This window comes from Cololabis saira, chromosome 15 (genome assembly GCF_033807715.1).
Source record: "Cololabis saira isolate AMF1-May2022 chromosome 15, fColSai1.1, whole genome shotgun sequence".
In the NCBI taxonomy this organism is placed as follows: domain Eukaryota; kingdom Metazoa; phylum Chordata; class Actinopteri; order Beloniformes; family Belonidae; genus Cololabis; species Cololabis saira.
In genome coordinates this window covers 41,547,762-41,574,563 of record NC_084601.1, presented here as the reverse complement: position 1 = coordinate 41,574,563, position 26,802 = coordinate 41,547,762, and the positions used below count along the sequence as shown (strand labels likewise).

The window sequence follows — 26,802 nt, the reverse complement described above, 5'->3', positions numbered from 1 at the left end:
TGGTCCAGGGGCCTGTACTACGAAGCAAGTTCAACATACCCAGGATATCTTTTCCTTATCCAGATTCACTAACCCGGACAATTGCAATCACGCTAAGCGGTCACACGACGGTGGTTATCAACTCGGTATATCAACCCAGGTTTCTCCAATCTGGATATGAGCGCGTGCACATAAAAGGGGCAGTGTTTTCAGCGCATGACCAATCGCAAGCATGGAGAAGTCCACTGTCAGAGCCGCTTATTTCAGTAGCGAAGAGCAAAGGATAAATTACACTGTGATTTAACTTAATATTTAGACTTGAAATTAAAAGTTCATGTCGTGTTCAAATTAAATTCTTCGAAAGGGCATGCCATTTTCCAAGAGAGCTGATTGGTCAGTGGGCGGTGCTTTTATACCCGGCGATCTGTATCTCGAACATAACCTGCTCCGGAGCAGGTTAGCTGTTCAGCATAAGTTACCATGGCGATGTACCCCGGTGAGAAGTGAACCACCGTCGTAGTCCTGAAAACCCAGGGTTAAACCTGAAGTTACCTCGCTAACCCCAAATCCCGCTTCGTAGTACAGGCCCCAGATGAGGACCAGTGTGGATGAGGGGAATACATGGGCACAGCAGCTGGGCCTCCTTCAGCTCCAGGTCGGTCCAAAGGCGTTCACGTCGAGGCCTGCAGGGTCCCTGGTTCGGCTCCTGTTTGGGCTCAGAAAACTTGCGTGCCACTCGCTGCAAAATGGACGGAGCAGAGGAGAAGAGAGCTTTTCCTTTTATAGCTGGCCCAGGAAGTCAAGGCCCACCCTGTGGCTTGGGGTCTGTGTCCAATCAGGGGCTGTTCCTTATCACTGCAGGGCCTTAGATGTAAATCCTGGTTGAGCTTTGCGTCCATGGGGTTTCCTTTGTTCCAAACCATGGGTCAGGTATCATAAACTCGAGGCTGGTCTCAGCCTGAGACCCCAGAACTGGGCCTCAAAGCTGACCCAAGGCCTCAACTGTTCATACAATCACACAATCCATAGTTCATATCGGACTGTGGCCCAACAAATATTTCTCATATCTTTTCTCATCATTTGTATTGTGTTGGCCGATCGGGACGGCTGACTTCCTCATTCTGCGCTGGGTGAGGGGATGGTGGGGTGGACTGGACTTGTGGGTGTATATGTACGTGGAAATGTGTGTATCCGTCTATTATTTTATATTCTATTATATATATATATATATATATATATATATATATATATATATATATATATATATATATATGCACACGCACAAACACACATATATGCTTTGATGCATCTAGAAATATTTGTGTGAGAATGCCTGTAATGAATAAGATTGTACACGGTAAATAATGTATGCTTTTATGTATAGATGAATACAGGGTAAATAGTGTTTATATAGAGGGACATGTAACTGCAAATGGCAATAATCACTCAGGTATCTGCAAATTTATACTCACGTATACCACAATATGTTTACACTGTGTAAAATTGTTAATGTGAATTTGTGTAACTTCTCAATACATCAAGATTTTTGACATCTAATAACAAGGGTCTATGTGAAAACATGGTATTGAGTTCAAGGGATAAGAGAAGTTTTTTTACTTCCTACTTCTTTTTCAACATGCCAAAACTGCTGCTGCTTAAAAAAAAAAGAATCTCTTGCATTCATTGTTCAAGTATGTTTGAACATGTCTGTTACTTACACTACCCTCATGTTCAAAATAAAGACTTTTGAATTGAATTCTACTTCATTTTCTAAATCTGGTTATAACTGAACAGCTATTACAACTGTAAGAATCTACTGCTTTTTAAAAAAACTATTCAAAATGTTTCCCACAATCGAACCACCAGAATTATTTCTTTCAAACTAAATTGACTAAACTACATTGGTGCATTTTAAATGAACTCTCAAAATAAATGATATCAGCACTGATCACAAATGTACACTTTTTATCCAGTGTGAATACGTTGATGTCTCGTCAAATGACCTCGCTGGGCAAAAGCAATTCCACACTGATCACACCTGTAAGGCTGTCTGTGTGAATACGTTGGTGTCTCGTTAGAGCACCTTGCGCGGCAAAAGCTGCTCCACACTGATCACACCTGTAAGGCTTGTCTCCAGTGTGAATACGTTGGTGACTCGTCAAATGACCTCGCTGGGCAAAAGCCGCTCCACACTGATCGCACCTGTAAGGCTTGTTTCCAGTGTGAATACGTTGATGTCTCGTTAGAGTACCTGGCTCGGCAAAAGCCGCTCCACACTGATCACACCTGTAGGGCTTGTCTCCAGTGTGAATACGTTGATGTCTCGTCAAATGACATTGCTCGGTAAAAGCCTTTCCACAATGATCGCATCTGTAAGGCTTGTCTCCAGTGTGAATACGTTGGTGAGTCGTCAAATGACCTTGCTGGGCAAAAGCCGCCCCACACTGATCACACCTGTAAGGCTTGTTTCCAGTGCGAATACGTTGGTGAGTCGTTAGGTGATGTTTCTGGACAAAAGCCACTCCACACTGATCACACTTGTAAGGCTTGTTTCCAGTGTGAATACGTTGGTGTCGCTTCAGATGATGTTGTCGGGTAAAAGCCGCACCACACTGATCACAGCTGTATGGTTTATCACCAGTGTGAGTTTTCTCATGGATCTTCAGGTTTGATGAAGTGGTGAAGACTTGCTCCCAATCATCACAGCAGTGTCTTTTGGGTCTTCCTTTATGATTCTGTAATAGAGAAGATGATTTACTTTTTGGCTGCATTATCAAAAACCTTTTCAGTTTCAAGTATGGAGGTAGAACAGTGTCATTATTCACAAATGCAAAGGACAAAATTCACACGTGTGTAGGATAAGATATACAAGTGTATTTTTGATGCACACACAAATATAACCTGATTTACAAACGTTTTTTTTGTCTGTGAGCTGCGCTGGATTTGCATGTGACTTTTGAGACTCCCCTGACGTGACTCGATTCACAAATGCGTTTTTTTTAACACGGAAGGATCTGCAACCAATCAGATATCTTCCTTCGTTTCACCGAGGGAAGTGGGAAACGTCCTCTCGATTCTTTGTATGTCTGACATGTGAAGGAACGATAATAAAGCTACTTTGACTTTGACTTTGACTGTTTCAGCCAATTATAAGAGCGCACCCCACGTGGGGAACGATTTACTCTTAAACCAATCAGAATAAAGGGGCGGATACACCTGCTGTTTGAGCTGCGTTGTGCCGTTGGGCTTAGAAAAGTGATTCAACAGTTCGAGTTGATGAAATGAAGATAATCTCCTTGGTCATAGTGTAATTATTTAAACAAGACCAAGAGATTTGGTTACTGTTAAGAGAGAGGTCAGCCGCCCATTTGGAAATCGGAAGAGAGACTATCTATTTTGGACATTAACCTGTAGAGTTTCAATAGTAATTTTGAGGTTTTTGGATTAAGTAACTACTATACTTAGTGGTAGGACTGGGCGATATGGCCTTTTATTAATATCTCAATATTTTTAGGCCATGTCACGATACACAATATATATCTCAATATTTTGTGTTAGCCTTGAATTAACACTTTGATGCATACAATCACACCAGTATGATGATTCTATATGTCTACATTAAAACATTCTTGTTCATACTTCATTAATATATGCTCATTTTAAACTTTCATGCAAAAAGGGGGAAATCACAACTTGGTCAAACGCACGTGACTGACGTATGCAAGTAGGTGCGCTTGTTTTATGTCTCTGAGAAAGAGAGACGAGACGAGAAAGAGTGAGAAAAGCCTGCAATTTAATGCCCTGCTAAAAGCAAATGCGTGACAATGTATACTCGAATATTCACGATAGTCATTTTGTACATTGCACAGAGTAGAAGCCGCGATACATCGAGTATATTCGATATATTGCCCAGCCCTACTTAGCGGGAAGTTGCAGATCCAGTTGGTTGTCTTTTTTTAATTTTTTTATTATGGACTTAAGTTGTTGGTATTCTAAAAATGTGTTAGTGCTAATTCCATATTGAACAGTGAGTGTGTTAAATGGTACAAAATGTCCACTTATGATTATATGTTGTAGATACTTTATTCCTTGGTTTCTCCATTGAGTAAAGTTGACCATCATTTTATCATTTTTCAGAATGTCTTGGTTGTTCCAGATGGGTGTGCGATCACATGGAAAAAGTGAGACTTTGGCTATTTTAAAAGGAAGTCCCACCAGGCTGTCAGAGATTAGCTAATATTAATGCTTTTAAAGCATTTATGATGTTTAATATTTTTACCGATAAATGGTAGATCTGAGATTTCCAAATCGTTGCAAAACACTTCTGAATCCAGCCATTGACTATCTAGTGAGTGATTTTTGCACCATTTTAAGATATACTGTAACTTATTAACTAAGAAATATTACTGGACGTTGGGTAAGTCTAAGCCTCCACAGTCTTTGGATTTTTGTAATGTCTTTAAGCTAATACGTGGTGTTTTATTTTTCCACAGGAATTTTGACACGTATGGATCCAGTGACTTAAACCAAGAAGGAGGGGGTTCTGATGGTATCATTGAAAAAATATATTTATTTTTGGTTGAAAGGTTAATTAAAGGTTAAACTTGTTTTTGTCCTTCTGTCAACAGATGTCACAACTGCCACTTCCTGATCTTCTCAGGGTTTGGAATGTCCTGATTCAATCACACCCTATCTCTTCCTCCCACTGTCCATAACGGTCAGTTTCTGTCAAGTTTCTCAATAAAAGCATCATGCAGAGGAGGAACTGTGGGAAACATTTGCTGTCACTGAGTCCTCACTGAGAGTCTTGTTTACTCTGCACTCCTACCTTGCTTCCCCCTTCTGCAGAAGCACGTTAAAGATCATTCCAGAGGTCTCTGGTGTCTATCTTCGTTACGAACTTGGTTTAAAGTTGATTTAGACCTAACATTGGTAAAACCATCATTTCGATGGTGACAATTCTCCCCATCAGTGAAATAGGAAGAGAGTTCCATCGGGTAAGATCATCCTCTATTCTTCTTAAGAGCTGAACATAATTTAGTTTTATTAACTCTAACAGTCGAGGGGAGATGTTTATGCCTAGATATCTAATGTTTCCTGATTGTAATTTAGTAGTGGCTGTATTCTGGAAATTGCAGTTGATGCACAAAACTGGATTTGGACCAGCTGATGGAGTAGTCAGACAGAGATGAAAATCCATCTATAAGCGCAATTGTCTGTGATAGTGAGGTTTGTGAGTTCTGGAGGAAGATTAGTACATCCTCAGCATAAAGACTTATTTTGTGATCTAATGTTTTGCATTGTATGCCTTTAATATTTTGGTTTTGCCTAATAGCAGCTGCTAAGGGCTCAATAAATAGTGAGGGAGAAAGAGGACAACCCTTTCTGATACTTCTTTGCAAGTTAAAGCTTGTTGAAATTTGATCGTTTGTCCTTACACATGCCTTGGGAGAGCTATATAATATCTTTATCCAAATGATAAAAGATTTGCCAAACCCAAATTTGTGTAAAGTTGCCAATAGAAATTTCCAATTTACCCGATTGAATTTAAGCATTTAAGCAACACGAGGTGACGTTTCTCAGCTCTGGAAGAGAGAGGCTGGGCTGCGCGCGGAAGCGTGTCGCACTGAGCGGCCCCTCGTCTCTCCAGAGAGCTGTGCGCGTCGTGTGAGGAGAAAACATCCCCTACCGTCTTTACTAAACCGTCCCAGTTTTCTTTGAAAAGAGTCCGTTGCGCGTAGCAAACACGCGGATGAGCTCACGGCTTTTCCCAACTTTCAAACAGGGAAAGTTGGGAAAGTTAAAGTTAAATTAAAGTTAAGTTAAAGTGGGGTGGAACTGACCGGTGGACCGGACAGCAGCGCCTGACACCAGCTGCTGGTCGTATAACGATGCACGCACGACAGCACGTGACTGACATATCTAACAGGGGGCGCTTGTTTTATGTCTCTAAGAAGGAGAGACGAGAGTGTGAAAAGCCTGTAATTTAATGCACGCGGCTAAAAGCAAATGCCTGACAATGTATACTCGAATATTCACGACATAGTCATTTTGTACATCACACAGAGTAGAAGCCAAGATACATCGACTATACTCGCTATATCGCCCAGCCCTAATACAAACAGCAAAACATGGTGGTGGTAGTGTGATGGTCTGGGCTGTTTTGCTGCTTCAGGCCCAGGAAGACCATGAATGAATTCTGCCGTCTACCAAAAAATCCTGAAGGAGAATGTCCGGCCATCTGTTCGTGACCTCAAGCTAAAGCGCACTTGGGTTCTGCAGCAGGACAATGATCCAAAACACACCAGCAAGTCCATATCTGAATGGTTTAAGAAAAACAAAATGAAGACTTTGGAGTAGCCTAGTCAAAGTCCCGACCTGAATCCGATTGAGATGCTGTGGCATGACCTTAAAAAGGCTGTTCATGATCAAAAACCCTCCAATGTGGCTGAATTACAACAATTTCGCAAAGATGAGTGGGCCAAAATTCCTCCACAGCTGGAAAAGACTCATTGCCAGTTATCGCAAACGCTTGATTGCAGTTGTTGCTGCTAAGAATGGCCAAACCAGTTATTACCGTATTTTCGCGACCATAAGGCGCAACTTTTTTTTTTTTTTTTTTTTTTTAAATGTGCCGGGCGCCTTAAGAAACGGTGCGCCGTGTCTATTACCTGAATTACGGTAATGTAAGGCCGGCCATGAGAACGGTAAAGGGAGAAGGGGGCGGGTGAAGCTGAATGAGACCATCCACTGAGCTGTTTAATGCGAAACAGAAGATGAAAACTTTTAAGGATTTGCTTGATGTGTAAAGTGAAATAAAATACAATCAAACTAAGTTTTGCTCCCGCTCTATTTAAATAAGCACACTTGTTCTGCAGCGCGCGTGTGTTTTGCATGTCGGAACCGGTGACTTTCCCCGGTTAAAGCAGCGGCTGGAGCAGCGCGGTGATGGGCGCTGCTGCAACCGGACTTCCTGGTTCCCCAAGCGGTCCAATCGACCTGGTTCCCGGCCGCTTTGCGAGCAGAGATTTCTGGGGTCTGTCTCAGGTCTGATCAGCTTCACCCTCCGAAATTTGCAGCCAAATCTGTCGGTTACAAACCCGGTACCGGACCCCGACATGCGCGGGTGTGTATTCGCGGCGCGACACACAGCTTCTCATTTATGTAGCGCTTGACTGGCGCAGCTGATGGACAGAAACCTATGGTGATTTTTAAAAGAAAAACTTTGCATAAGACGTTTCCAGCCGGAGTCATTATAAGGACGAATGGAAAGGGGGGGGCTGGATGAAGGGATGATGATGATCAGGTGGCTGAGACAGGTCTGGAAATTCGGACTGGAGCTCCTGTCGGATACAAACCCCGGTACCGGCTCCCCGACAGCGCGTGTGTGAGCGGGTCCAGCGCGGGGGAGCAGACGGGGAGCGGACCCGGGACCAGCGCGGAGCGGGACCCGGGACGCGGGACCCGGGACGCGGGACGCGGGACCCGGGACCGCCGCGGTCGGGATCCGCAGCACAACGCAGCACAACGCAGCACAACGGGGTATGAAACGTTTATTTTCTTACCTTTATTTATTCAGGGGTCTGTCCCAGGTCGGAACAACTTCACCCTGCGAGATTTTCAGGCAAATCTGTCGGTTTGATCTCTGGTAGCCTAACCAAGATGCAGAGGATGCGCTCAGGAGCCGCCAGGCTCCCGCCGCGGGTTTGCCGGGCCAGGGCGCACCATCCCCGGGGCAGATCCGGCCGAAATGCCGCTGGTCTTTCCCCGGGAGCCCCTACTCCCATACAGGTGGGTGGCTTCGGTCCCAGCCGGTCCGAACAGGTCACATTCCCGGTTAAAGCCGCTGTGACGCGCGCTGCTCCACCCCGCTGGGGAGAGACGGGCTCTGCGCGGTGGAGGATCCGCACAACGGGGTATGAAAAGTTTATTTACTGTTGTGCAGAAAGTGATTGACACCGAGGAAATTCGGACTGGCGCAGCTGAATTAGCGGAGCTCTTTAATGCAGAAACAGAGGTTTTGCTCCCGCTCTATTTTTTAAATAAGCGCTTGTGTGCTTGTGTGTGCGTTCTGCATGTGTGTGCGTTCTGCAGCGGGTGTGTGTGTTTTCCGGCCGGCGTGTTTTGCGGCACGCGTGTGTGCAGCTCTGCTCTGTAGACTGCGCCTTTTGGGTCGGTGCGCCATATGTATGTTTTAAATCTAAAAATGACACACAAAAATGAGGGTGCGCCTTTCCACACGGTGCGCCGAATGGTCGCGAAAATACGGTAGGTTTAGGGGGCAATCACTTTTTCACACAGGGCCACGTAGGTTTGGATTTTTCTTTCCCCTTAATAATAAAAACATTCATTTAAAAACTGCATTTTGTGTTTACTTGTGTTACCTTTGTCTAATATTTAAATTTGTTTGATGGTCTGAAACATTTAAGTGCGACAAACATGCAAAAAGCAAATAAGAAATCAGGAAGGGGGCAAAACACTTTTTCACACAACTGTACATACATATACAATTCAATTTTCAATTCAATTTCATTTATATAGCGTCTAATACAACAGATGTTGTAATAATTATAAATATAATCCCCCGAGCAATTATTACATAAAATTACATAAACACTTGCTTTGAGCAGCCTACTCTGTTGTATGAAGTATCCAATCATGTTGATAAGCTTTGCGCAATGGTATGGAAATGTTTGTATTGTTTGTTAAGTGGATGTTTGTGTTTTTATTGCGTGGCAAAGCAGTTTCCCCTTGGGGATCAATAAAGTTTTCTAATCTAATCTAATCTAAACAATGGCAGGTAAAAACTCCCATAGTGGGAGAAAAGCCTTGAGCCAAACAACGGCAAGGAAAAACTCCCCTTTAGGAGGGAAGAAACCTTGAGCAGGACCAGGCTCATAAGGGGGGACCCTCCTGCCGAAGGCCAGAGTGGGGGAGTCGGGGACCTCAGCAGCACACAGCAGGCATGTGGAAGCAGCAGCAGCATATACACATTTACATACATATACGGTGGCAGTCTTTGAGCTCATTGGCAGGATGGACCTTTGAGAAGTTGGAAGCTCGGCTTGGCGGGAATTGATCACAGATTCGTCTGTTTGGAGTCGCCATTGAGGAACCACAGACTTAAGGCAGACGGAAAATTACTGGAGTCCGCCTGTTTCCTTTCTTTCAATACAATTGTTGATTCTATAATCTGACCTTGACAGGGCAGCTTGGCCCGCTGCTCCAGTCACAATCTCCCTGATGGTGTCACACACACACACACACACACACACACACACACACACACACACACACACACACACACACACACACACACACACACACACACACACACACACACACACACACACACACACACACACACACACACACACACACACACACACACACACACACACACACACGAACTGTGCCGGGATCCCCCGCCGACTTGCCCACCCACCATACCCATGCAAGTTCCTCCATCCCAGTGTCATCCTTCCTCTAAAAAAAAAAATGAAGTCCGTATTAAAGGCGACCTATTTTGAAAACACGTATTTTCTTGTTTTAAAGAGCATTGCAGGTTAGGGTTTTTTCAAAAATTATACCTGACATTATACCTGACCTTATGTGAAAATGACTATGTGAGAAGTTAATGTAGGATTTAATATGTTTTACAAGACATAAGGGCACGTATTCAGAGGAAACAGTGGCTGATTTTAGCAAAGCTCCCAAAAACGCTTTTTTTTTTTTTCGAACACTGCGTCATATGACGTAGCAGCAGGGAGACGTCTCCACAGCTCTGCCCCATCTTACTGCGCAGACCCCGTACACACGTAGCCGGGTATCTGCTAAACCGAAGATATTTTCCTATGTTTGGACCACATGAAATCCACATGAAAATGCAAATAATAATAATAATAATAATAATAATAATAATGACTTGGATTTATATAGCGCCCTTCAAGGCACCCAGAGCGCTTTACAGAAATCATTATTCATTCATACACATTCTCACCAGTGGTGGTAAGCTACATTTGTAACCACAGCTGCCCTGGGGCAGACTGACGGAAGCGTGGCTGCCATATCGCGCCAAACGGCCCCTCCGACCACCACCAACATTCATACACATTCAAACACATTCACACGGGGCAAGGTGGGTAAGGTGTCTTGCCCAAGGACACTACGACAGCAAACTGGGAGCAGGATTCGAACCGCCGACCTTCCGATCATTGGACGACCCGCTCTGCCACCTGAGCTACTGCCGTTTTTTTAAATGAATGTTTAAAAAAACTCCGGGCAAAGTTAAGATTTTTGAAAACTCCGTTTATGTAGATGCGTGTAGACAGAGACAACCAGAGTTTTGCGTTTTCGAACGTCACATTATGCTCCAAAACAACAACAAATCTGCTCTGAGTCTGACGTCTAACGTGCAACCTTTGTTTACTACAGAACTACAGATGATCCACCATCTGTTCTCCAAGCTATTTATTAAATAAATGGTCTCTGCTCTTGACCACCGTTTACTGCGTTACACCGACGCAGAACCTACGCTGTAGGGTACGCGGCGACACGCAGCCCTACGGCGTACCCTACAGCGTAGGGCTGCATGGATTTAACGCGGCAGCTCCGTGGTGGGACACCCCGGGGGACTCGGGCTCGTTACAGAGAAGGGGCCGCGGATCCCGGTGTAGCTGCGCAGCGGAGGCCCGAAGGCTGGAAGAACAGATGATCTACAGGTTTGGAATGCCTATGAATGTGGTCGAAAACGCAGATCTTCGGTTATGTGTGGAAGGGTTTTTTTTTTTTTTAACAACGATGTAATGTGGATACAAATTATTTTATAAACGAAGGGGGGGAAATATTCGGTTTTAAAAATACCCGGCTATTTCGGATGCATTTAATCAGAAAAAAGAGAAGATAATAAGCTTGTTTTCTGTTTAGAAAGTACAAACGTAGACAGATTACAAGTACTCACCCATCTTTTAGGAGTTATTTGAATAAAGGCGGATTTATGGTTCCGCGTAAAATCGACGGCGTAGCCTACGGCGTAGGTTACGCGGCGCACGCAGCGTTCGGTGCGTCGCCGCGTAACCTACGCCGTAGGGTCTGCGTTGGTGTAACGCGGACCCATAAATCAGCCTTTTAAAAAGCGAGTTTCAGCTGTCAATCAAAAGAACGTGGGGGGACTAACGGGTTCTTAGTCATATTGGTGTGAATACACATTCACAACCTCTTCAGTGTCACAACTAACATTAAGATCCACTATTTTTCCTATTGTTGAATTCACCGCGCTCCCCAGTGTGACGTCACTCCCGGTTCAGCTTTTTCAGATGCGGAAGTAAAATACTCTCACAAAAACAACTCCAGAGGTCACTGTAGTATATATTTATGCGTATTTCAATGAAAATTCAGTTCCTACATTATTTTCCTACACATTGATTCACAGGGGTCTCCAACCTGCAATATGCTCTTTAAGTAAGTAAGTAAACTCTCTGGTCCTGGTCTGGGTTTAGGGGGTCTTGACTCCAAGTTTACCGACGACTGATATGTTTTCTATGCTGTTGACTGCACATTAGTGCCCCCCCCACCAACTTTGAAACATGTTTTCTCCAGATTTCAGGCAGAAGAACCCGGATGTGATCAAAGTTCTGCTGAAACAAAAACTAACCAAACTAACAAAAACTCGACCAGAAGCAGGTTCCTACACATTTTTCAAGGTCAAATTCAAGCACTTTCAAAAACTTCAAGCACCTTATCGCTGGGGTAAAATATGTACAGGAATATATAGACTCATAATTATTTTTTGCACTTTTTATCACAATTGTGTACATTGTATCGTGCTGTAAACATCTAGTCATGTTTCATCTTACTGATTTTATTTCTCCTTGTAATAACTAAACTATACAGTCTGATCCCAATTTGGTGAAAGACAGAGTTATAATTTCAAGCACTTAAACTAAAATTCAAGGACTTTCCAGTCCTTGAAAACACAACATTGAAATTCCAGCACTTTCCAGGATTTCCAGCCCCGTAGGAACCCTGGATGAAACATGTTTTCTCCAGATTTCAGGCAGAAGAACCCGGATGTGATCAAAGTTCTGCTGAAACAAAAACTAACCAAACTAAACTAAACTCTGCCAGAAGTCTGGATTAGGGTCGCCACCGTCCCGTAAAATACGGAATTGTCCTTTATTTGAGAAAAAAAAAATGTTGCGTCCCGTATTGAACTAATACGGGACGCGATTTGTCCCGTATTTTCATTAACGCCCCGTCTGTCACACACACATCAACACTAAATTTAACAATAATGAACAAAATAAAACACAGGAAACATAAAGGCCAGCAAAATCTTTGTGGCGGGACAACAGGACCTGCTGCGTCTGTGCCATATCTTTATATATTATTATTATTATTATTATTATTATTATTATTATTATTATTATTATTATTATTATACGTGTGTGTGCCAGACAGCGGGGAGGACTCGGGCTTCACCTCCAGGTCGGGGTTGGGAATTAAAAGTTGCGTTCCGTATTGAACCAATACGGACATTTATTATGCTCTTATTTATTGATGTCATAATATACAGATGAAGGTTGGAACATTTGAATATATTGCAAAACGTCATTCGTAGTAAATTTAACTAAAAGGAGAAACAAATATATTATTTCCCACTACATTCAAAGTGAGATAATTCAAACCTTTATTTGTTATAATTTTGGTAATTATGACTCAGAGTTTATGAAAACCCCAAATAAAAAATAAATTAGAGAATATTTTATGAAATCAATAGACAACTCCATAATCAAAATTATAACAAATAAAGGTTTAACATATCTTGCTTTGCATGTAATAGGACTAGGTAATATATTAGGTTTCACCTTTTAAATTGAATTATTGAAATAAATTAACTTTTACACCATATTCTAGTTGGATTATTGAAATAAATTAACTTTTACACCATATTATAGTTGAATTATTGAAATAAATTAACTTTTACACAACATTCTAGTTGAATTATTGAAATAAATTAACTTTTACACCATATTCTATTTCAGTTATTGAAATAAATTAACTTTTACACCATATTCTAGTTGAATTATTGAAATAAATTAACTTTTACACCATATTCTAGTTGAATTATTGAAAACAAATAACTTTTACACCACATTCTAGTTGAATGATTGAAATAAATTAACTTTTACACCATATTCTTCACCTGTATATTCTACATCTGGGCTGATGTGGACATACATACATACATATATACATAGGAGGATATTTCAGTTACTATATGGTTTTTCTGTCTATACAGTCATGCAAGTTAAATGCTATTAAAGCACTTTAAACTTTAAATCAAAGCATTTAGTTTTTTCATATAAAATAAACACATTTTTATGCAGTTTAGAAGTTTTGGGGCTTTTTTTTTGCTCCTGCGCTGCTGAAATCAGGGCGTCCCTTATTTCTATTTCTGAAAGGTGGAAACCCTAGTGTGGATTAAACTAATTAAACTGAATGAATACATCAATAATAACTTATTCCACTAATTCATATGAATGTGAGCCCGACACCAGCCCCAGTTTGACACAGAAACAGTTGAAAACGCTAAGACTTCATGACTAAAACCCGTGCCCTGTCCAAACCCTGCTTTGCTTAGCTTAGCTTAGCTTAGCTTAGCTTAGCTTAGCTTCCCTAAGCTCCGGGTTTCGTACCTTCGCCACCTCGGGGATCCGCTGCTTCCCTGCCGCGGTGGACGCCATGATCCTCGGTGTGTCGGGGGTTCGAGCCCCGGAATATCAAACCTGAGCGGGTCAAACAGCAGCTTTTAACGATACATGGTGGTCTTTATATCTATATCTTTATATATTTATATCTATGTATCGCAGCAGCTCCACGGGGCGTCCTAGTTTATATGTCTATGGTTTGTAGAGCAACATTTGCTAATAAAGTTTTTTAAATAAAGGCTCCATAACCCGGAAGTGCTGCCGCCATGATTTCCAACGGAGTCCTATGGAAGCGTCGCCTCTGTTTTATCCACTGCTCTAGTTCAGACCAGAGAAACTCCCGTTACATTGAAGATTGGAACATTTTGGAAGAATGGAGAAGGAGAAAGACCAGGACCAGGACCAGGTCCAGGACCAGGTCCAGGACTGTCCAAGGTCCATCTTTTCCTCTGCTGGTCTGCAGGTCAGTGTTCGGGTTTAATTGAAATATAAATACGTTTTTGTTTGAAACCTTTAAAGTTTATTTAGTGAGTCTAACAATGTTGCAAGTGTTGAGCTGCAGCCACGTGTTGAACATGGTAAAGGTGTAACTTCAACTCTGAGGTCTAACATCAACTGTAAGACCACATTGTCTTCCAGTTGACCACATGGCCCCAAACAAAGAAACCGAGACAATGACCCATCTGGTTTCAAACAGAGCACCAGCATCACTCATACGTAGTTTTTGAAAACTTAATCTACACTTATTTTTATGCCATCTTCTTTCTTCAGGATTATTTTGTGACCCAAACCATATTCATCACCAAGAAATAGAGAACTTTTATTCATTTTTTATTTTTATTTTGTACATGTAAAAAACAACAATTAAAGAGAAAATAAGATAACAAAACAAAGAATTTCATACTTTAACACTTACTATCTTAATTTACATGTGCAAAAAGCAGTAGGAAGAAGTGTTACATATTTAATTCTATACCCCCATTCACTAATAATTTATAAACATGTATTTATAATAACTAACTATACTATAATTATACTCACACACTTACCTATACATACATACACACACCCATACATACATATATGTGTGTGTGTATATGTATATATATATATATATATATATATATATATATATATATATATATATATATATATATACATGTGTATACATATATATATTTATATATTATATTCACTCTTATAATTAGCAGCCCATTTCTGTACATAAATATAATCCAGTCTACCCAATAGTTTTATATCAGGCCCCTAAAGGCGCTAAACCCCTTCCTCTTTGTACCTTGTGAAAATCATGTTTTTATATTTGTTTTAAACTGGTTTAATGCTCACTGGTGTCCGTGCACTCAGTATGCTCTGGCGACTATTTACCTTTGGAGAATATGCACGTAATAATAAATTAAACTTGTAATGCACTGTACATTCAATGAATCTCAAAGTGCTACACTTAAACTATTAATCATTCATACACATTCTCAACGGTGGTGGTAGCTACGTTTTGTAGCCACAGCTGCCCTGCAGACTGATGGAAGCGTGGCTGCCATATCGCGCCAAACGGCCCCTCCGACCACCACCAACATTCATACACTTTTAAACACTGATTGCATTGGCTGACAGGAATTATCCACCCTTCTTTCAAAAGTTTACAGTCAATAGAAGAGAGAGGCGTCTCCAAAATAAATCAGACCAAGCTTTCCGGGGAAGAAAGACGGCCGGCTCCCTCCTGACGTTTCAATTCTGCTTCCCAGGTTTCCAGAGGAGAGTTAGGAGGATTCAACTCCGTGAGGCAAAGCTCCAATCTTGTTGCAGCGGTCTCAGGACCTGAGGCCCGTAACACTGACACCAAGGTAAGGTCCAAGAGACACCGGCCATCAGCAGGCCCACAGAGCCAGGGGGGGCAGGTCTAGAGATGGAGGACATCACCACATTTTTGTTCTTTATCAATTTTGATTTATTTCCATTATCAATGTTAACAAACACATTTAAGACGAATTCCTCAGATCCACGGATCAGGAAAGAAACTGTCAAATACAAAATATTAATACCAATAATTAGAGATGCACCGATCAGGATTTTGAAGGTCGATCACCGATCACAGCGATAAATCCATAAGTTTGTCAATATTGTTGTCTCATGTACACAACACTAACATTTTATTATTAGGTATAAAACTTAGGAGATGAGAGAGTATCATGAATTGACTGTTTTATTTCAGGTTAAAGTATTATTTCACCCTCTAGAGCAGGGGTGTCCAAAGTCGGTCTCGAGGGCCGCAGTCCTGAATGTTTTAATTGTTTCCTGCATCAACACACCTGATTCTAATTACCGGTCATCACCACCTCGTCATCAAAGTCTGGATAGTTCTGTTGATGACCAAGCTCATTGTATCACGGTTTGATTAAAAAAAGGGACACATCTAAAACATGCAGGACACCGGCCCTCGAGGACCGACTTTGGACACCCCTGATCTACAGACTCTTAGAGACGATTTAGACTCTGCTTACAAAGAGTAAGTGTAGCTTACTAGCTTAAGCTTTCCTGTGCTAATAATTATGTACAACATGTGCAGCAACACAGACAACAGCAGACATGTCACTCTCTAAAAGTTGAATTTAAAACAGAAAGCTTAAGTTGAATTATTAAGCTTTGTGAAAGCTTTAGCGGTAGCATCCGCCGCATGTGAGGAAACTCTTGTGAGTGAAGCAAAACTCTTGCCACTAGAACTCCACATGTCACTCGTGAAGCGACTGAGACGGCTTTGGACTGTAAATAGTTTGGTAAAACTCTGACAGGATTTCATCAGTGAAATATTTACGACGCGGCAGCGCGCACCGCGTATCCAAGCTGCTAACGACACTTTCAAACCCGATGTCTTCTACAACAGAAAGCGGCTGATGAGCAAAGCATATGAATTCATTACCTTACGATGTAGTTCTTTATTTTTCTTGCTGTCGTTTACATGTCTGTGTTACGTTCAGAGGAGTTGGCGGTGTCGCTGCACCTCCTGTTCTTTCTCTTCCTTAGCAGCAGCCAACTTTGACAACTCAATATACTCCTTCATATGAAAAACTTTGAAATGTCGTATCAGCTTTGTTGTGTTGAAATTCTTTTGTAACATTCCTCCCCGGGGTGTCTTCTCTCCACACACCTTGCAAACTGCAAATTGGTTGTCCTTTTCAGACATTGTAAAACTCCCATACCGGCGAGGCCGACGCCCCCTCAGGACCGCTCGGTCTGAGATGAGATTAGAAATAAGATAATAAATCCTTTAATAGTCCCACAGAGGGGACATTTGCAGATTACAGCAGCAAAGGAGATAGTGCAAAAAACAAGAGGCAACAATAGAAATAGTTATCACACAGTAATAATAACACACTACAAACAGGAAACTGGTATATACAATAATAAGAAGAAGAAGGAGAAGAAAAATAAATAATAAGAAATACTAGTATATAAAGAATAAAAAATAACAGATGAATATTTACAGAAGTTATTTACATAATTGCACGTTGCAGAGAATGATATTGCACATTATTTTCCGGTATGTATATTTATTGTCAGGTTGTTATGTTTGTGGTTTACTGTGAGAGGTGCTGGTTGTGTAGTCTCACAGCTGCAGGGAGGAAGGACCTTCTGTAGCTCCTTCACACATTTAGGGTGAAGGAGCCTGTCGCTGAAGGAGCTCTCCAGCGCTCTGATGGTCCTTCATGGGGTGGGAGTCCTTCTCCATCATGGATGACAGCTTAGCCATCATCCTCCTCTCTCCCACCACCTGTACTGTGTCCAGAGAGCAGCCCACGACAGAGCCGGCCCTCTTGATGGTTTTTTCCAGCCTCCTTCTGTCTGCAGCTGTGATGTTGCTGCCCCAGCAAACCAATCCGATATGTGGGAACGCACGCGCAAGCAGCGTTTGTTGTTGTAAACGTCATCAGATCGGCCGCTCTGAACTATTATTTTCTGATCTCCGATCAAAACCGATAGAGCCATTATCGGCCCGATAAAGAGGATAAAACAAATTAATACAAAAAAAAACACATAATAACCATTCAGAAAGATCGAACAGATCCTGTGCACAGTTACGTAGAGTCACTTCTTTCCTTATATGACAACCATTTTCCCCAGTTCGTTACAAAGAGATCTTCTTTCATTTTCAACTTATATGTGAGATGTTCCATCACCAGTAGTTAATCTATAATTGACATCCATTGTTTGCTACTGGGGGGATCAGACTTGAACCAGTTTTTTGTAATGGCCTTCTTCCCAGCCACTAGGAGAATCTTTTTTTTTTACCTTGTCTGCAAACATATTGTTGTGGCCATTTGTAGACAAGAAAAAAGATCATAGAAAAAGAAGTTTCTTCAAAAGTTTCAAAGTTCAAAAATCAAAAAGACAAAAATCCAGTTTTCAGTCAAGATCCAGTTTAAGATGATTTATTTTCAATTGTTATCAGCAAACAAACATGCTTCAAACATGCTGCCTCTCTGCTCTGTCCTGCTGCCTCAGGTAAAAAAACATTTTCCCTCCCAGTGCATTACCTGTCTTGACACACCTGGGCTGCATTACCTTACTTACTTACTTACTTACTTAGGCCCGTCGCTCCCAGTGGAGCATAGGCCACCGACGACTTTTCTCCATTTAACAGCATTTTGGGCTGTCCTCTCTGCCTCCCCCCAGCTGATTCCATCGTTCTTGAGTTCTGCTTCAGTGTCCCGTCTCCAGCTGTTTTTGGGCCGTCCTCTCTTTCTCTTCCCCTGGGGGTTCCAAGTCAGAGCCTGGCGTGTGATAGTAGCCGCCGGTTTCCTCAGGGTGTGACCGATCCATCCCCACTTTCGCCTCAGTATTTGCTTTTCTACTGGCTCCTGTTTTCCTCTCTGCCACAGTTCCTCGTTTTTATTTTTTTCTGGCCACCTGATTCTGAAGATGCGCCTCAGACAGCAGTTGATGACGGTTTGTATCTTCTGCAACGTCCTTTTTGTCCTTCTCCACGTCTCTGAACCGTAGAGAAGAATGCTTTTCACGTTGGAATTGAAGATACGCACCTTAGTTGTTGTGGTTGTTTCTTTGGATGACCAGATGTTTTTCAGCATGATGAACGCTGCTCTGGCTTTGCCTACTCTCGCAGTGACGTCGCTGTCTGTGCCACCCTGCCTATCTATGATGCTGCCGAGGTAGGTGAAGGAGTCAACCTCTTGTATGGGTTTGCCCTCTACTGTGACTGGGTTGTTGGTTGAGGTGTTTATCCTCATCAGGTTGGTCTTCTTATGGTTTATTTTTAATCCCGTCCCAAGGGATGTGGTTGATAATTTGGTGGTCTTGTCCTGCATTACCTTGCCCTCAATTAAATGATTGAACTACTTAGTGCCCCCTAGTGTTGACCCATAAATGAACAATAATAAACAAACAAAATAAACTAATGAAATAGCTCCTTCACATATTAATGATTGATACCATGCAGGTAAAAACCAAAGGCATATATATGTGCATTATTGCTATATATTTAATATATATACGCATACATACACATACATAAATATATACATACAAACCCAGTGATTTGGTTTTTTTTTTTCTTTTTGGGGAGGTGGGGAGGTGGGGAGAGGGCGTGACATCCACTGCCAATCCAGGAAGCAGGAACACACGGAGGCCTCACGTCGAGCAAAGGAAATCTACAACAAAAACCACAAACGAAACACGAAACCGACACGGAGCCGACCAAAATACGAGCAGCAACCGACCCAAATCTAGAGATCCAAGAACGGTCTGAGCTAAGCTACCGCTAATTAACCCCAAAAACTACAGAGAGGAAGGAAGCAACCCACCGCCAGTGAGTCCAACCCCCCCCCCCCCCCCCCCCCCCCCCGCCCCCTGTGGCGACAACCCAGACAATCCCCGGCCACCCGGTCCGGGCCGGACACGTGGCCAGGAGGCCCTCACCCTCCAGGCCAACGACCCCCACCCGGTGAGGGGCCAGCCTGCCCAGAGAGACAGAGCCGCCCCAGCCGCCGACGCGGGCAGGAGCACCAGCCCCCATGAAAGTGGCCCTCCAAGACCAGAGGGGCGCCCCGCAGCGGGGGGGACCGGAGACGGGCCCGAAGAGAGGGAACCCCCCAACAGGGCGACGCCCGACAACAGAGGGCCCCAGACCCAGGCATCCCATTCATTCATCCATTAACCTATCAAATATCTATACTAATAATAATATGATATACTATACACAATAATGATGATAATAATAATAATATTAATAGTAATATTAATAGTAATAATAAAATAATAATAATGTTAATAACCATCTTTGTATGACATAATATTAATAAATTATTAAATTTTGTTGTCCTGCCAATGGAGGCCCAAATCCTCCATGGCAGGACTCTTCCATACCGCATTCTCACAGACACAGACGCACAATCACGCACCGTTCAACCAATCAAATAAATAAATAAATTATTAATTATAATAATAACAACTGTTTGCACTAAAAAATCTGATTTGTATCTGATTTAGAAGTTTTAATCTCTTTGATCTGTTCCCGGCTCCATTTACATTCCAAGTGACAAACTTTAATTTATCCATAATCCAATCATTGAAAGTAACATTATATGTAACTGGTAATGTTGCATGAGGAACTGTTGCATATGTGTGTGCCATGTTATTCTAAATGTATAATATGTGTAGTTGTACCAATTTACCAAACAGAAAGTGCAGCAGAGTCAGACATAGAGGGAAAGAAGAGAAAAGGGAACATTTGTAAAAGGAATGGGAAATTGGGGTGAGGCGGGGGGGAGGGAAATAATTCTAATCATAATAAAAAAAATAGAGAAGAAAAGGAAAGAAAAAAGAAACGATCACCAATGTGTGCCTATGACTTACTGAGACTAGCAGAGCAAGAATTATTAATACAATAATATGTGCCGAAAGTGTTTATGAAGCTATATCTAATCTAATCACCAAGTGTTTATGAAGCTATATCTAATTTAATCACCAAGTGTTTATGAAGCTATATCTAATCTAATCACCAAGTGTTTATGAAGCTATATCTAATTTAATCACCATTTAGTGAGAAAGAAAGAGAAAAGAAGAAAGTAAATTTGTACTCATCTTTTAGCAGAGCCAGGGAGTGATGTTGGGGTCGCGGTACATTTGTCCGTTCACGTACAGCTTGTCCACGGTGATGACAGCACGAGCTCCCTCCGTAATGAGCTTCTTCCGGATCGGGAAGAGGACTCGGCGACGGTCCAGGATCTCCCGGGGGAACTGGTATTTCACAGAGAACGGCAGTCCGCGTAGCTGGGGTCCACGGCTTCTCACCTGTTCCTTCTGCTTATAGTGTTGAAATTTGGCAACAATGGGTCTAGGTCTCTGGGCTTCCGATCTTCTTCCTCCTAGGCGATGGACGCGGTGAAACGTGATGGAGTTCGCCAGATCTTCTGGAAGTTTCAAGTGGGTTCGGGTGAAATCCTGGACGGTTGGTTCAGGATCTTCATCAGACTTCTCCGGAATCCCAGCAAACACTAGGTTGTCCCTCATGCTGCGGGCCTGAAGGTCTAAAGCGGCCTCTTTCATGGATTTATTTTCCCTTTTAAGCTGGCTCATCCCCTCTGTTAGATTTTTTACCGACTCTTTTAAATCCCGGTTTTCAGCCGCAAGCGTTTCAACCTGCCGTTGGCTGAATTCCAGGGAGGTCTGCAGTGCTTGTATCTCCCTGTGCAAGACCTCATGGAGGGACAGACAGGACTCAAAGCTATTCATCCGGGCGTCGATGGACAGCAGGGCGTCTGTGGTGGTGTTACCTGGGGGTGATATGGCTCCAGGTGATTTTTCATCTCGGGATCTCTTGGACGATGATGCGTTCAGGGTAGCTCCGTCTTTTTTACCCATGACAATCCTATTATAATTTTCTTCCATATACTCCTCCAGAGAATCTAAGGTTTCTACCTGATCCAGATTAATTATACGTATATAACCGCTCTGTCAAATAAGTTTTCGCTAATGTATTCTTGCTATTTGTTTGATAACCGAAATGTATTTTTCAGCTCGACATTGAATGTTCTCCTCGTGAGAACTCAGTCTCCTCCGAGAACTCAGCCACCGCTTCTAAACAATGGCGGAAGCTCCGGCTGGCGGAGATAGTTGTGGGCGGGGTTTCACGCAGTGGAGGCCGACCTATGGAAATCAATCCTGTCGTTACGTAACGACAGGAGCAGAATCTGAACGGCTCGTAAAAGTCACATGACACTGGAAGGATCCTCCGGGCGGGGTGAACGGACACTGCAGAATTTGGTTTATTTACTCCTCCTCTGTGTTGGCAGGGTGAAGGGAGACCACTTTATATATGTTAATAAAGGAAAAACGTGTTTTTCATAATAGGTCCCATTTAAATCATATCAGTAATGAGATAATATCTGCCTCCACGAAACATCATTCGGCAGAACTGCATTCTCTCTGGTCCCCGATTATAGGCTTCATTACCTAGTGGGGGCGGGTGGGTGGGTGGTGATACATATATAAATATCTCCTCTGTTTCTCATCATCATTTGCTGCATCGGCAGGACTTGGAGCTCTCCAGTCTCCCGACGGCTCTGGTTGAATGGCTCGACAAACCATCTCCGATCGCTTTGTTTTCTTTACCGAGATCACAAGAAAAGCAGAGCAGTGATCTCCTCTCCATCCCTTGTTGCTGTCGTGTTTATTTATCTTTACTCCACCAACTCTAAATATTGAATCACTTTTCTAAGCCAACGGCGCGACGCAGCTCAAACAGCAGGTGCTCCGCCCCTTTAATCTGATTGGTTTACGAGTAAATCGTCCCCCACATGGGGTGCGCTCTTATGATTGGCTGAAACAAAGGAAGATATCTGATTTGTTGCAGATCCTTCCGTGTTTAAAAAAAAAACGCATTTGTGATTCAAGTCACATCAGGGGAGTCTCAAAAGTCACACGCAAATCCAGCGTAGCCTACGGACAAAAAAAAGTTTGCAAATCAGGTTATATTTGTGTGTGCATCAAAAATACATGTGTGTATCTTGTCCTACGCACGTGTGAATTGTTCTTTGAATTTGTGAATCGGTCTTTGAATTTGTGAATCTTGTCCTGTGCATTTGTGGATCGGCGTGTGCATTTGTGAGTCTTGTCCTGTGCATTTGTGAATTATGAGACTATTGTTCTGTTACTGTTCTAGCTCCATACTTGAAACTGAAAAGGCTTTTGATAATGCAGCCAAGCTAATGTAAGTCATCTTCTCTGTTACAGAATCATACAGGAAGATCCAAAAGACACTGCTGTGATGATTGCGAACAAGTCTTCACCACTTCATCAAACCTGAAGATCCATAAGAAAACTCACACTGGTGATAAACCATACAGCTGTGATCAGTGTGGAGCGGCTTTTGCCCAAAAAGGTGCTTTGTCGAGTCACCAACGTATTCACACTGGAAACAAACCTTACAGGTGTGATCAGTGTGGAGCGGCTTTTGCCCAGCAAGGTCATTTGACGAGTCACCAACGTATTCACACTGGAGACAAGCCTTACAGGTGTGATAAGTGTGGAGCAGCTTTTGCCCATCAAAGTGATCTAACGAGACACCAACGTATTCACACTGGAGAGAAGCCTTACAGGTGTGATCAGTGTGGAACGGCTTTTGCCCGGCAAGATGCTCTAACGAGTCACCAACGTATTCACACTGGGGAAAAGCCTTACAGGTGTGATCAGTGTGGAGCGGCTTTTATCCGGCAAGGTGATTTGATGACTCACCAACGTATTCACACGGGAAACAAGCCTTACAGGTGTGATCAGTGTGGAGTTGCTTTTGCCCAGCGAGGTCATTTGACGAGTCACCAACGTATTCACACTGGAGACAAGCCTTACAGGTGTGATAAGTGTGGAGCAGCTTTTGCCCATCAAAGCTATATAACGAGACACCAACGTATTCACACTGGAGACAAGCCTTACAGGTGTGATCAGTGTGAAGCGGCTTTTGCCGAGCAAGGTGCTCTAACGAGACACCAACGTATTCACACTGGAGACAAGCTTTACAGGTGTGATCAGTGTGGAACGGGTTTTGCCCGGCAAGGTGATTTGACGACTCACCAACGTATTCACACTGGAGGCAAGCCTTACAGGTGTGATCAGTGTGGAGCGGCTTTCGCCCAGCAAGGTGCTCTAACGAGACACCAACGTATTCACACTGGAGAGAAGCCTTACAACTGTGATCAGTGTGGAGTTGCTTTTGCCCATCAAAGTAGCCTAACGACTCACCAACGTATTCACACTGGAAACAAGCCTTACAGATGCGATCAGTGTGGAGCAGCTTTTGCCGAGCAAGGTGCTCTAACGAGACACCAACGTAGTCACACTGGAGAGAAGCCTTACAACTGTGATCAGTGTGGAGTTGCTTTTGCCCAGCGAGGTCATTTGACGAGTCACCAACGTATTCACACTGGAGACAAGCCTTACAGATGTGATCAGTGTGGAGCGGCTTTTGCCCAGCAAAGTAATTTGACGAGACACCAACGTATTCACACTGGATAAAAAGTGTACATCTGTGATCAGTGCACGACAGATACACGCATTTCCACGTACATATACACCCACAAGTCCAGTCCACCCCACCATCCCCTCACCCAGCGCAGAATGAGGAAGTCAGCCGTCCCGATCGGCCATCACAATACAAATGATGAGACAAGACAAGAGAAATATTTGTTGGGCCACAGTCCGATATGAACTATGGATTGTGTGATTATATGAACAGTTGAGGCCTTGGGTCAGCTCTGAGTCCCAGTTCTGGGGCCTCAGGCTGAGACCAGCCTCGAATTTATGATACCTGATCGCATGGTTTGGAACAAAGGAAACCTCATGGACGCAAAGCTCAACCAGGATTTGGATCTAAGGCCCTGCAGTGATAAGGAACGGCCCCTGATTGGACACAGACCCCAAGCCACAGGGGGGCCTTGACTTCCTGGGCCAGCTATAAAAGGAAAAGCTCTCTTCTCCTCTGCTCTGTCCGTTTTGCAGCGAGTGGCACGCAAGTTTTCTGAGCCCAAAGAGGAGCCGAACCAGGGACCCTGCAGGCCTCGACGTGAACACCTTTGGACCTACCTGGAGCTGAAGGAGGCCCAGCTGCTGTGGCCATGTATTCCCCTCATCCACACTGGTCCTCATCTGGACCAGGAGAGAGAGAGAGGGACACTCTTTATCAGGATCCCCTGCTGAGCGTAACTACTCTTTGTTTCATCAAGAAACACTGACCGGCCGGATCAAACCACTTTCTCTTCATTTACAAAGATTCACGTAAGAGGCTGTTCTGTGTCTGGGCACAGAAACTTAGTAACACATTTTAAAAGTTAGTTTTACGTTGTGAGCCGGACTGGTGGTCCCGTCACAACTGTGCTCATTAGTTGAGTGTGTTTGTTTAATGTTTTCTCCCCTCATTCTGCTCCTACTAACCCCCCAAAACACACACACACACACACACAGGTAATCTGAAGTTTTGTGTACATATTTAGTTAGTTGTTGTTTTTGGGTAGTTTAGCCATCAGAGTTTATCCGAAGTGTTGTTTTACCATCTTCTTGACACTTGTGAAAATAAATTCTGATTAATTTGAATGAGAGAAGTTGTTTGTGCTTATTTTACGCATATTTGTCACAACTGCTGTTGCAAAGGCCTGTGTTCGAATTCCTCCCTTCACTTTTATTCTGAAGAATAATCTACCTTGAGACTGATTTTTTTCTGTTTAGTTATTTTCCTGATTACATCAGTTGGTGCCCTGTTTTGATTAAGTCATTTTGATAATTCAATTTGATAAATAATCTACTTTATAAATTATTAATGATTGTCCTTCGACAATCATTAATAATTATTTGATAACTGAACCAGCACCTCCCCTGTGGCACAATATCAATCATATTAGAAATAAATGTATGGCTTTATATAAGTTGTCCGATTGTGGTAGAATAAAAAATCACTCACCACAGAGATGTCATGGGTGTGAAAAAAAAACATTGAGAAAAAACAATTTTTCCCTTTTTCTTTTTTTCTTTTTTCCTTTTTTTTAACTACGGAAACTGACATTCTTTGAAATCAGTGTCCAAAATTTAAAATTCCATGCAAATAATCTCTGGTTGCCACATTTCCCCGACAGCAGTCTTCAACTGCCTGCTTTGAAAGACTCATGGTGCGGGACATACCGTGGGGCAAAAAAGTATTTAGTCAGCCACCAATTGTGCAAGTTCTCCCACTTAAAAAGATGAGAGGCCTTCAACTATGAGACACAGAATGGGGGGAAAGTATCCAAGAAATCACATTGTAGGATTTTTACTGAATGAATTGATAAATTCCTGGGTAAAACAAGTATTTGGTCACCTACAAACAAGCAAGATTTTTTCAAGCAAGGTTTTTCTGCAAAGGGACCAGGACGACTGATCCGTTATTTGCAAATACATTCTTTTTAAAATCAGCCAATGTGATTTTTTTTTTCTTTCATTTTGTCTCTCTCTATATATATATATATATATACACACACACACACACACACACACACACACACACACACACACACACACACACACACACACACTCTTACTTTGATCTACTTCAAATCACGTTTCTCTAGTTTGCCCTCTATGATTAGATTTGTGTTAATTAAACAACCTCAGACCGTGTCAGAAAAGGCTCTGTGGAGCAATGGTAGCGCGTCTGACTCCAGATCAGAAGGTTGTGTGTTCAACTCACATCAGGGTCATAATGAACTTTCAGTTTTTTTATTTATCCATCCTCACAGTTCACCAACCAGACAAACTTTAGCTGCAACAGAAAACTTTGATATGTACCTGGAATTGTTCAAGTCTGCATAATCACCTGACTTGATGAAAGGAGGAACAAAAGATAATCTTAATAAAAAACGAATTTCATTTGTTTATCAGGAGACACAAGGCAAGTTTATTTGTATACCACATTTCATGTACAATTTAAAGTGATTTAATAGCAACATTTAAGATAAAAATATGTGTCAAAGTGATAAAGTAAAATCATCCAGTTTTAAAAAGTCTCTAAATTGTCTGATTCTGCAGATTCACACATATAGGAGTGGTTGTTGTGGCCGAG

The 26,802-nt window shown here is 42.5% G+C and overlaps 1 protein-coding gene, 2 non-coding genes and 1 pseudogene across 3 annotated transcripts in view; 3 read left to right on the top strand and 1 right to left on the bottom strand.

Moving 5' to 3' along the window:
- Window positions 1-1,944: 1,944 nt before the first annotated feature.
- Window positions 1,945-13,724, bottom strand: LOC133460939 (zinc finger protein 502-like; annotated as a pseudogene).
- A 294-nt stretch (window positions 13,725-14,018) lies between these two features.
- On the top strand, window positions 14,019-24,778 carry LOC133460769 (zinc finger protein 665-like). The gene is made up of 3 exons (XM_061741537.1): window positions 14,019-14,094; window positions 15,452-15,550; window positions 22,953-24,778. Exons 1-3 carry the CDS (start codon window positions 14,062-14,064, stop codon window positions 24,228-24,230), a joined length of 1,410 nt encoding a protein of 469 aa, XP_061597521.1. The 5' UTR covers window positions 14,019-14,061; the 3' UTR covers window positions 24,231-24,778.
- Window positions 24,779-26,368: 1,590 nt separating this feature from the next.
- Window positions 26,369-26,440, top strand: trnaw-cca (transfer RNA tryptophan (anticodon CCA)). The gene has a single exon. It is a non-coding gene; the product is annotated as a tRNA-Trp (tRNA).
- Window positions 26,441-26,787: 347 nt separating this feature from the next.
- trnas-cga (transfer RNA serine (anticodon CGA)) overlaps window positions 26,788-26,802 on the top strand; it is an 82-nt gene continuing 67 nt past the window's right edge. The window contains exon 1 of the tRNA in view: window positions 26,788-26,802. This exon is cut by the window's right edge and continues 67 nt beyond it. This is a non-coding gene — a tRNA (tRNA-Ser).